Genomic DNA, 12,646 nt, shown 5'->3' with positions numbered 1-12,646 from the left:
GAAGCACTTTTCTGGATTTACCTTCATCAGGAACGCTCAAAGCCTAACATTTGAAATCTAAAGATGTATAAGTACTGAAACCTTTGAAGAGCTATATATAAAAAATACCTAAAATAAATAGCCAAATTCATCTAAAGCCAACTTTGCCTGAGGAAGTTGAAACCTTAGTTTCTTAATAATTTCTAAATTTATAAACGGACAATTTTTTAAGTAAAGTTTGTTAAATCATGTCAGTACCCAAATAACTTTCATAATGCTATCAACTCTATTGAAACTGGTTGGTGAAGTGAAAGGTTTTATTTAGGTGCAATCACACATCAACAGTTTCATTTGATTCATTATAACAACTAACACCCACAGGACTATACCTGCTGCCTTTTGTAAAAAATTAAACAATGAAATACAACATCATTATTAATATGACGTCACCATTAACAGTTAACATGAAGGAATGATGGATCCATAGGGGTCACCAATTGAGTTAACCCAATCATAACGTCAAAATTTATCAGAGGTTCAATATGAAGAAAAAGAAGCAATTCGAACTGAACATAACAGTTGTTCTGTAAATTCAGAAATTATTGCGTGCATTTATTATTGCGATTTTGTCATTTTAAACTAAAATGCGATTTTGAATTTTGCGATGTTCAAAAAAATCATGTCTAGTTCATACAAAAAATTTCAAAATGCGAGTTTTGATTATTGCTATCATAATATGCTCGCATTTTTCGCTATAATAAAAACCTCGCAATAATTTCTGAATTTACAGTAGATACATATAGTCCAACATCCGGTATATATTATATAAGATCAGCAATTTGTGTTTTTTGCCTATTTGTTTAGTTTTGTGATGTTCTTCATGCTGATGTCATGGATGTGATGAGTCTCATTTAAATGGTTCATTGGTCAAATTAAGTTTTCATGCTTGTTTGTTTCTTAGATACTATAAGCAACAGGTCAACTATAATTAATGCATAGCTTGATTGTTAGGTGTACATGTCTGTCTGGCATGGTTCACCAGACCTTGACCCTGACCTCATTTGCATGGTTAATTGGTCAATGTTTAGTTTTCTTGGATAAGTCTGTTTCTTAAAAACAATAACATGAATTAGCAATAGGTAAGCTAAATTAGGTATACATGTATTTCTCATTTGGTTTATCTGACCTTGAACTCATTTTCCTGGATCATGCTAGGTTTATGTGGTACTTGTAGTAAAGCTTTATATTTAGGATTATGAACAAGAAATCAATGGTTAGTTAAGAAGACGAGAGACAATTCAGAGTGTGCACCCTTGTTTCTTATTTGTGGTTACATCACTTTTCAAGGTTTGTGGTCTACAAGGTTGAGCATTGAAAGACATGTTAACCCCTGCCACATTATTGTGTGTCTTTCCAATGTCAGGGGCCTGTGATTCAGCAATTGTTGATAGTTACTGTCTTTCATATTTGTTTTCATTAATTGTATTTAAAATTGAGAATGGAAATGGGGAATGTGTCAAAGAGACAACAACCCGACCATAGAACAAACAACAGCAGAAAGTCACCAATAGGTTTTCAATGCAGCAAGAAACTCCCACACCCGGAGGTGTTCTTCAAATGGCGCCTAAACAAATATATATACTAGTTGAGTGATAATGGCATCAATCAGGATGATGACTTCTCTGTTTGATTGCTTCACATTTTTTAGTGCTAATGCCAATTATAACTAACTATACAGTATGGGTTGTAATTAATATTGAATGTCTTCTGGTGTTTTACATCCTGGTCCTTTGGTTATTAGTAAATAGATGTTCCATTGGCAATATCCTTATTTTTACAGTCCTAGAAGAATTGTATGGAGGGTCTTTTTAATATGTATGTTCCGGACCATATGACACGGTATTTGGACCATACGCGTATGGTCATGACCATATGGGTATATACTCATATGGTCCGACCATACGCGTATGGTCGGGGTAATTAACACTCTGTTACAGACTCAGTTTACTTTTAATACTTCTAAACTCTTCATATGGTATGACCGTTCATTCAAAAGACGAGGAAATTTTATCATTATATTATACTAATAAATAGATAAACTAAATGAAAATAAGAAGTTTCACATAGTTAATTTTACTTAATTGTCAAATTTAAAGTAAACACATTTTATACCGATGGCCATTATCGATGGTCATAACCGATTTGTTATTACAAGTAAATGGCAATATGTCGACTAAAAAATTAAATTCCAAAAAATTCTTAATGAACTGTTACATAAGAAGTCACTGGAAAGTAGCATACTATTAGTTTATTTAAGTTGTGTTGTGACGATGGTGTATTGCAGTCATTTTACGATATTTGAGATCTAGAGCTTCTTAAAAACACCGTTGACATCAGAATTGCCAAAGACCTCGGTATCACTATACGCAGCTGCAAAAATGTAAATGAAAAAGATCGTGCACAAATTTCTTGCAAATGCAAAAAAGCTATGATACAGTGTGGAGGTGAATGTCATCCAAGCCTACATGCACGAATGTAACTAGCGATGAAAACTAACTATGGCATCAACATTAAATTTTTACGTAGTTTTTTGGATTATAAAATTAAAAAATTGTCAAGTTTATAACCATCACTGTTTTTTAGATATTTTTTTGGTATTATTGAAACGTTTATAATGTTATTTGAAAAAATATATATACCTAAATGGTCCAAATACTCATATGGTCCGGCCCGTTAATAACCAAACGAGTATCATACTCATATGGTCCGACCATACGCGTACGGTCGGACCATACGCGTATGGTCGGACCATATGAGTATACGCATATGGTCATGACCATACGCGTATGGTCCAAATACTCATATGGTCCGGAACATGTATATGTGATGAAAACTATTGAGGCAAATATTAGTAATTTTTTTCTAGGTTTACTATCAGAAAATGCAGCATGTTTTACGGTCAATTTTAGTTGCAAAATATGCTGTAAAAAGAGGCCCAGATTTAAAATCATTAGCTTGTGAAGTAGTACAGGTCATTTTTATGTCATGTTTGCATCCCATTTTAATGGAAATTATTTGCAGATTTAAAAAAATGTTTTTTGAGAGAGCTGTTTTTGTTATAGCTTTAGGGGTTCAGTCTGTGTCCAATGTAAACCTGTACATTAAAATGAAATTAATAACTAGCAATAAAAAGGTATAACAATTTTTTTACTAAAAATCTAAATAACATGTAATATAATATATATATATATAAAGCTATCACACCATTGGATTTCATTTTTGTTTTGATAAAAAAGAAAATTTATATACATGATATATTTATAGAAAATAAAATATGATTGGATTTCACTGATTAAAGCACCGACTTGAAAAGTGATATTTACATAATAAAAGTTACTGATATTGCAAATGGTATCTTCATAGTTACCACAATACTATTTCAACTATGATATAAATACAGACATATGTTAAGATGTGCCTCATTTTAAATATGAGGTTTACTGTTAATACTGGACTAATCATTTACTTTATAGTACAGCCCGAAGAATGCCCTCAGATTTGAGGGAATCTCAAATTTCACAACTGATTAGCTTCACAGTTTGAAGTCCTTGTAATTCATGTTATTTGTATAGATCACTCTTCCCAATAAACTGACCACAGATGTTACATATAGATTATCTGATAAGAAAGCCAACATATTGGCATTTTCTGTCTTAACTAAATATATTAACTACATGTAATATTATCTATGTATGAATATTTTACAATCTAGTCAGTGTTTTTTTTCTTAATCGTGTGCAGTTACAGTTATTGGAATATAAATAAAGGTATGTATATTATTTTTATTAATTTTCTTTTTGTCTAATTAAAAGTAAAAGTATATAATTCGTTTTAATTTTAAAGTTTTATTTTAATTAGAAATGAATATTCTTTGTAATTGTCACATTTATTTTGATAAAGTATCATTTAATAATAAAAAGAATAAAAGAAAATTTCTTAAACATTTGAACGACATTAATTCTTAATAAAATATTCATAAAGCACATACACTTTGGGATAAGAGCCCCCTTTTTATTTTTGTGTTAAATTTTAATTTGAAAACATTCTTTCACATTTCAACTTCATTTCTCTTATTTGAGTGTTTGGTATCACTCTTTTGAACAATAAAAGTTGTTTATAAACATATTGCCGGGGCCTTTATTCAGTGGAAAAAGGAGGAGGGTCCACTCTCCTCACTTGAATGTAAAAAGAAGTAGGTTATATTTTAACCTTAAATACTAAAAAAAATCAAAATGGGTCTCAATACATTAAAATATATTCTTATAAAAATATTCCATTTTTTTTAGGACATCTTGATTTAATGTATTGAAAATTGAAGTAATGGACAGACAGAGGAAAAGAAAATGAATAAGCAAAGGTATGTAGTCATATGATTATTTTTATATCAGAATTACTATTTTAAAACATGCTGACTGCATTTAAATACAATTATAAACTCCCCGAAATGTGAAATGTGAAATACAAAACTAAATAGTTTTCACAATGCATTAATAAAATATATTTTTTTGAATCCAAGGAAATTTAAAAAAAATATTGTTCATTTTCCGATTCTTCTCAAACAACCGATTGAAACGCATCATATTTATAATTCATAATAATAAAACTTTTCATACCATGTGCTAAACAACTCGATACACTGCCATAACATTGGATAAAAATGCAATGTTATATTTATTCATTTTTGAAATATTTGTCACTGTACAGTAACAATTATCTATTGAATTATATACATTTATTGTAGATGTTTTTGAAGACCATTCCACATTTTAAAGATTTAGTCTTTATAAAGGAAAATAATGAGATTCTTCTTCCATTATTGGATTTTGTTACATTTACAAAGTAAACGGTTGATATTATATCTTATGAATCCTCGCTAGCCAAGGGTTACGATCCACTCCCATTCTCTTCACCCTTTGCAGATTGAGCAAACAGGAGTGGATTGTAACCCTTGGCTAACGAAGATGTATCTTATGATACATGTTGAAAGAGAATGAGATTTTAATATTTTTCTCATTCAAGCGAAATATAATTCTTGAATTTCTCATCATGAATTTTACATAAAATATACAGATGAAAAGGACCTGTATTGTTCTCATTCAAATACAATGTATATGGATTAGTTATGTGAACATTATTTAATGAATTACAGCAGGCAAATCAACCAATTAAAGAATTGTGTGATAATGGTGTAAATTGTTTGATTTAGAATCTTGCATATAAATTATCTGAAGTTGTAGCACCACAAAATATAAGATATATAGGAAGCATAAAGTTGTCATTTAAAAACATTTTGTAATACAATGGTGTTTTTTTTTTCTATTTCTCAAGATGATAAGCTACTGAGCCATCAAAATACAAATTGTAAACATAATTTCACAAAATCGGGGTTGCTTTACTTAATAGCATCAGCTTCGTTTATGTACCATTACAAATATATTTGAAAACTGAATTCCCTGTGCATATGCTGCAAATCCATGTCTTAGCCATTTCCAGGATCTTCTAATTATTTTTCTTGTACGTTTTGCAACCTGAAAAACATATTAAGCATTGACTGAAACATGTTAACTTCTATCACCAATAATATATTGTATTTGATTTGTACTTAACCTTACTTAAAATGATGTTAACCATTCAAGAAATAAATCAAAATTACTGCTAAAAATCACACAACATACACTTGTATAAAGTACACATAGTGAACAATTTATTGGTAAACAAGGTTACACCTTGCGAACAATTTCAAATAACAGGTAACCAACATGCAACATGCAATGGTCACCACATGTGAACAAAACAACGTACTAGTTGCTTCAAATGAACAAAGCAACAAACAACATGCACTTGTTTCCACTTGTGAGCAAAACAACATACAACAAGTGCTGGTTACCACTAGTGAACAAAACAACAAACAGTAAGCACAAATTACCTCTAGTGAACAAAACAACATACAGGGCTGCCCTGGTTGCCACTGGTGAACACAAACAACACTCAACATGCACTAGTTACAACTATTGAAAAAACAACATGGACTCTTTGCCACTAGTATAAAATAAAACAACAAACAACATGCACTGGTACCACTAGTGAACAAAGCAACAAACTACATACACTGGTTGTCACAAGGGAACAAAATAATACCTGTATACAACATGTACTGATTGCCACTAATGAACAAAAAATATACAACATGCACTGGTTACCACTAGTGAACAAAACATAAAAAATAAAATAAACTGATAGCCACAAGTGAACAAAACAACATGCACTGGTTGTGAATACTAAACGCACATTCTGCCCATTTTGCCTCTAGTAAACAAATTGACATACAACATGCAACAGTGAACAATTTTCAAACAAAAAATACAACATGCACTGTTTGCCACTAGTAAATACAACATAGAACATGCACTTGTTTTAATGTTACCTTATTTGTTTCTCTTTGGAAATTCCATATCTTTAGACATGAATATAGGAGTAGCATATCCATATATAAACGATTTTTTCAGAGTATTTAGTACATTATAACCTGCAGTTTTCAAATGATACCAAATCTACAAAACATACCTTGTATTGTACCTGAGGCTGAGGGTATCATGTTGTAGTTTGTGTCTGAAAGAACTAGGCTAATTCATATTTGGAAAGCCTACATATTTATTTTTGCGTTGTATATTTCCTTTTTTAATGCAATATCTAGGGAACAACCATTCAACCAACCAAGGAGTGAGTTATGATTATTTTAATTATTTTTTTTTAGAAAAAATCATTTCTGATCCCAAATTTGATGACAAAAATATATTCTGGTCAAGCAGATGACAAAAAATATATTCTGAATCCAGATTTTCTCCCCATACCTTATAGTTTTAAATATATTGAAAAAAATAATCTGATCGATAGCGTTAAAAAAAACCTAAATAAAATTATTTGCGCTTTGCTCTAAAAAAAACCATGCCCCCTTTCCATGAAGTTAAATGGTTGCTTCCTTAGAGGAGGTATACATTCCATGAATGCACTCGATTCATTAAACAAATATATAGGCTCTAGTAGAGTCTACTATTTCCAGTAGTTATATTATAAGACACCTGTTAATTGTTGAAGACAGTTTATGAAACATATATCATTGTAGTATGCATCTGACTGTTTGTAGACCTCTACTTAGATATAGAAAGATGTGGTGTGAGTGCCAATGAGACAACTCTCCATCCAAATAACAATTTAAAAATTAAACCATTATAGGTTAAAGTACGGCCTTCAACACGGAGCCTTGGCTCACACCGAACAACATGCCTTTTTTCTGGTATGTAGAAGTATAACTTGAACTTCTTTTTTTTATTTCAAGTCTTACTTTTGGCTCACGTATATGAGCCACAAGTTTGCAGATTAAAATTTTGTAAATGTTTTTTCTTATTTTTTTTATTTTATTTCCTGTCTTTTTGTATATTGCATTATTTCATATTTTCCAAGAATGGCCATTGTCCTCTTTGATACGGTTTGGTGAACTTAAAACAACTATTTTTGTCATGTGAATTTGACATTTATATGACCAATATGATAACTATATTTGGAAGATGAATAAAACCTTCAAAGGCCACATGCCCTTCAGACTTCAGACTGTGTTCACCTTCCATCTCTATTCATTGTTCAGTGATGAAAGGTTGCTTTTTCTTGGTCAATTATTATCTCAGATACTAGATATGCAGTTGGACTAATTTAGGGACCACATCAAAAGTTCAATGTAAGATAAAAAAAAAAACTTAATTCACCTAGTTTTTTTTACTGACTCCCCCACCCCCTCTTAACTTAATTTGAGAAAAATTGATTGACCAATAGGGATATATGTAAAAATCGATTTTGGATAATCAAAACTTGCAGAATTTTAACCCCCCACCCCCAAACTATTTGAATTAAGTTTTTTTTTATCCTACATCGATCTTTTGATGTCGTCCCTTATTTAATGTATGGAATTATTGTAAAGTGAAAATATCCGTCAGGCAGGTTCTCACGGCATTTTCAACTTTCATGGCCCAATCGTTTAATGTTATTTTTTCATGTTAAACCATATTTGGGGTATGGAATGATTGCATGGTGTACATGTCTGTCTGGCAAGTTAATCTGACCTTAACATCATTTTCATGATCTGAAGTCAACATTATGTTTTGACTATACGTGGTGTATGAGATATTTAAAAAGTCTGGAAGAGTTCATCTGACCTTGACCTTATTTTCATGTTTCATTGATCAGCTTAGAATTCTTGGTTAGGAAGACTTAATCTGACCTTGAACTTATCGTCATGCTTAATTGATCAGAGTTGAGTATTCTTAGTATGGGCTATTTCTCATATACTATAAGCAAAACGTTAACTTTTGGAATGATTGTAAGATGTACATGTTCGTCTGGCAGGGTTCAACTGACCTTTGCCCTTACATGGAGCATTGGTAACGTGTATTTTAATATATACTTATTGTATAACCTTTTTGTCTTAGACTTTCAACATACATTAATTCATAAGTAAAGTGGGCGAAACATTTCAGCTTGACCATTCGTGTGATGTTTGACATTTGACTGGATCTTTTAAGGCAATTTGTTTTGTAACATTTTACCTTATACATGTATGTCCATCTATTTTCAAGTTGAATGGGGTTGGTGGTCTTCAGATGAAATTTGATAGTATGTAATCTTAGCCATTTTCCCAAAAAGGTTGAAATGAACTGGTACCGGTTCAACCATTGGGACAAAGTTCCCCATAAGTGTTAAAATATAGCATTCCAATTGGGATATAATATTCCGGCAATTGAAATATTTATATCCACAGATCAAATTGAATATGTATTTTCAGTGCAAATTAAAACAGAAAATATTATTTTTAAGCAAAAATATTCAAAAGTGAATAGTTAAGTAGCAGCATTTGGTTTTGTATCTAATAATCATTTTCCAGTGGATAATTTTCCTGTACCAAATTTGGGATATGATAGTTATCCATTCATTTAGATGTGTTTTGAATTTTTATTTTGCCACTTGATTAGGGACTTTCTGTTCTTCATTTTTCTTGGAGTTCATTTTTTTGTGATTTTACTTTTTGCTAAAGTGATCCATCCAAAAAATTCCAATCCTTTAATAAATCGGTAGGTTTCCAGAAAGTTTCGACATAATGCTGCCTCTAATGTAATCAACTCGTGATATTTTATCAATAATTTGTGCACATAAATACATTTTTATCCCAATTATTTGTGATATTCTAGCCATAGATATACAACCCATTTTGAAAATTGCTCCCATCTAGTTCCATTCAGCAGTATATCACAAGTCCAACACTACAGAGTACCTCTGATATTATATTATTTAAAAGTCGATGTACATATATACAGAGACATATAATACAATTGTAGTATATGTCTCTGGTATATACAAGTGTATGTTGATTTTTGTTTGTTTATAGAGCTAGACAATGAATGGGCAATTTTTTTGTTGATGTTTTTTTCTAGGTGTTTGTTTAGACTATCAAAAACTGTACACAACAAACAAACAAAACAAAATTTGATCGAGCATTAATGAAATTAATAAACAGCTGTCAGCAACAAGTTTAACAATACATGTAACAAAATCGTAACAGTTAATATATTTTAAAAAGCGTCATGACAATGAGTTGGCGTCATGGGAAATGAACTTTTGCCTGAGATTCCTGATTCAATATGCCCTGGACTGATTCTGTTTTGTTTGTTCATCTCAGTGACATATTATTAGTGCCCGTGACACATGGCATTCGACGGAATAGTTTAAAGAATTGTACCTTCTTTGTTCCTTTGAGTTTGCTTGATTTATGTCTTATATCTTGGTGTACATCTTCAGCATTGTGAAATGTTATGTTTTCAATTTCTACACTTTCTGCATTTGAAGATCTGCTATCAATTGATTCATCGGATTCTTCTAATTGTTGGTATCTTCTTTGGGAGAAACTGTCCACAAGCTGTTTGACTTCTTTTTTGGGGTTTGGCACACTATGCCCGTTTTCAAATGTTCGTACAAGTACATTTCGGTTCGACTGAGAACTTGAGTTCAGACTATTTCTCAATGAGGAATTTGGTTGCTTAATGTTTTGGTGTACATCAACTGCCTTGTGAAAGACACCGTTAGTATTTTCACTTTTTGACTGACTGGACGAAAAATCATCTTCACGGCCATTGAAAAACTCGTCAGTATCATCTAAATGCTGGTAACGTTTTTGCGAAAAACTGTTCACAATTTCTTTCATTTCATTTTTAGGGTTTGGAATGCTTCCACTTCTGTGGGACAGCGTCGGACTGTTTTTGACTGGCCTCGCGGATATTTGTTTTGAACAATCTGTGTTATCCTTTTCAACATGCTGAAATCTTGACTTTGTAGCTGTTTCCTGGTTTTCAAACCCGTATTCATCGTCAGACGAATCGTCATTTTGAACTGTAGTGTCACGTACAGGGAAATCATTATGGTCAGACATCGGAGTATTTTTTGTCCATGTTATAACATTGTTGTCTTGATCCAGAACACTTCCAACTGTACCGTGATCATCATTTATTTCGTTCTCCTCACTGAATTTAGAATAACTCCTACCACGTAATAAATTTGTCACCGAACTAAATGTTACTCCAGAGGACGCTTCCCTAAATTTTTTCCACATTTTGTTCTCTCGATTTATATATTCCAATTTTACATGTTTAGAATAGTAATAGAATTCCGATATTGATCAATCCATCGAGTTAATCCGATTTTTCTTGTAATCTATAGACTTTGGATTAAATGTTTGTGTAATAATACGCGTCCTTGATTGCTATACTCGGGTAAAATGCATACACAAAGCTGGTGACAATACAGGTACATTAACTGTATACGTACATATTAAGTAGTCCATTTAACAGTATACCTGTAGGTCATGTCCTACACACCTATTATTTATGTTTACATGTACCGATTATAAACATACACATTGTTGATAAAAGAGATATGTAACCATTAAAAAGTCATATATAACCACAGTTCTACTGGTGTCGTGAATCAGTGTATTGATTCACAGCTCAACTACAGATGAAGTGATAATGAAAAATTCAAACTGATAATTATACTGATCAATAAAAGCCTCGGAATAAAATAATAATTTATTTTACTAAGAAAGCAGTACGTCGATTCATGTTATTTCAGACTTATTTCTTATGAATCGGAAAACAGTAGGCGCGAAAGCAGAATTGCAGAATTGAGGATATTTTCTGTCAGCCAATTAAAGATATTATCAGACATGTAGTACTGTACCATATTATACGTATTAGTATGCAACATGTATTATTCAGTCAATATATATATTAAAAAAAATATATCGATAATTGTTAGTTGACCAAGGTGGGGATCGACGACTGTAATTGAGATAAACGAATTGAAAATAATTGTTTTTTTGGGGAGAGAAATGGGTTCTTCGCGGACTTTTATTTTTAATGATCTGATTTCGAGGCATTAAATTTTATTTTTGATTTGATTATGAGGAATAATATTTCACATTTAATCTGATTGAGAAATTTCATATTTTATTCTTAATCTGATTGCGAAAAACGATATTTTATTTTTTAAAAGAACCAATTGTGCCCCTCGTCTTGGCGCCTTGTTTCTTTATTATTATGAGACTGGCTTCATACAGGAACTTTTTAGGAAGAAAGCTATCCTTTAACTTTATGTTCCTGTATATACTAGTAGATGACTCTCTAACTAAATAATACAAAATGTGGTGAATATGTTGAACGAATATGTATCCCATCGAACTACTGAAAGAGGATACTACAGATTCAGTTAAGTCTGTCTCATATCTTGACTAACATGTATAAATTGACAATTGTGAACTTTCCACTTCTATGTAGCAACATTCCAGCAGCGCCAGCATACGGAGTATATATCTTCTAATAGATACGATATTCCCGGGCTTGTATTTTCTATCATTTTTTCCTTGATAGAGGATTGCTACTCACAAGGAAGCTATTAAACCAAGAGTTCCAAATGGTGAAGTTGAAATCATCCCTTCGTAAATTTTACGGACGCCATCACGAGTTGGTTGACCGTTATGGAATAACCGTTTCACAGAGGATATCGGATATGTTTCTTATGTCGCAACTAATATACCATTCCCTTTTCACGAATGTGACCTACCAATTTGCTTTGTTTCCGCTTTTACTTCTTGCCCGATAATTTTGTATTTTATCCGATAATTTGATGTAGCAGACGGTTGCAAGCAAGGGAGCAATGCACAAATTTGTGATGCTAATTGGTGTGAGCACTGCTAGTACCTTCTAGATATATTAATGATTGTTTCTATCGATCAATGTTTAAACAAAAATGGAGTTAAAATATTGAGAAAGTACGCTTGTTGGAATGCCAAAACACTTTTTTTCAATTGTTTTAACAATTTTTTTTTTTAATGATATAGTTTTCAAATTTCCTGGCAGTATTTGGTTCCGATGGACATGTTTACTTGAGATAATGGTCTGGTTCTTTCGCATAAAAGAACTAGCCCGTTCACCCCATTGTACAAACATAACGGTACCTTTAGTATCCTCAAAATATTAAGTTTCTGTTGTTTTGTTTTTTGTCTAATTCT

At 31.7% G+C, this 12,646-nt stretch overlaps 1 protein-coding gene across 3 annotated transcripts; it reads right to left on the bottom strand.

Annotated features, from left to right (window-relative positions):
• Nucleotides 1–4,874: 4,874 nt before the first annotated feature.
• On the bottom strand, nt 4,875–11,084 carry LOC134712593 (uncharacterized). Of its 3 annotated transcripts, none has more exons than XM_063574308.1 (3): nt 9,824–11,084; nt 6,464–6,590; nt 4,875–5,567 (listed from the first exon to the last, which is right to left on the bottom strand). In XM_063574308.1, exons 1-2 carry the CDS (start codon nt 10,688–10,690, stop codon nt 6,465–6,467), a joined length of 993 nt encoding a protein of 330 aa, XP_063430378.1. In that variant the 5' UTR covers nt 10,691–11,084; the 3' UTR covers nt 4,875–5,567; nt 6,464. The 3 variants fall into 3 exon arrangements, with proteins under 3 accessions (XP_063430378.1, XP_063430377.1, XP_063430379.1); XM_063574307.1 differs by having other exon boundaries at nt 6,464–6,493; XM_063574309.1 differs by lacking the exon at nt 6,464–6,590 and having other exon boundaries at nt 9,824–11,082.
• Between the last annotated feature and the right edge of the window lie 1,562 nt (nt 11,085–12,646).

Source organism: Mytilus trossulus, chromosome 3 (assembly GCF_036588685.1).
Source record: "Mytilus trossulus isolate FHL-02 chromosome 3, PNRI_Mtr1.1.1.hap1, whole genome shotgun sequence".
In the NCBI taxonomy this organism is placed as follows: Eukaryota; Metazoa; Mollusca; class Bivalvia; order Mytilida; family Mytilidae; genus Mytilus; species Mytilus trossulus.
This window is presented reverse-complemented; position numbering and strand designations above follow the sequence as displayed.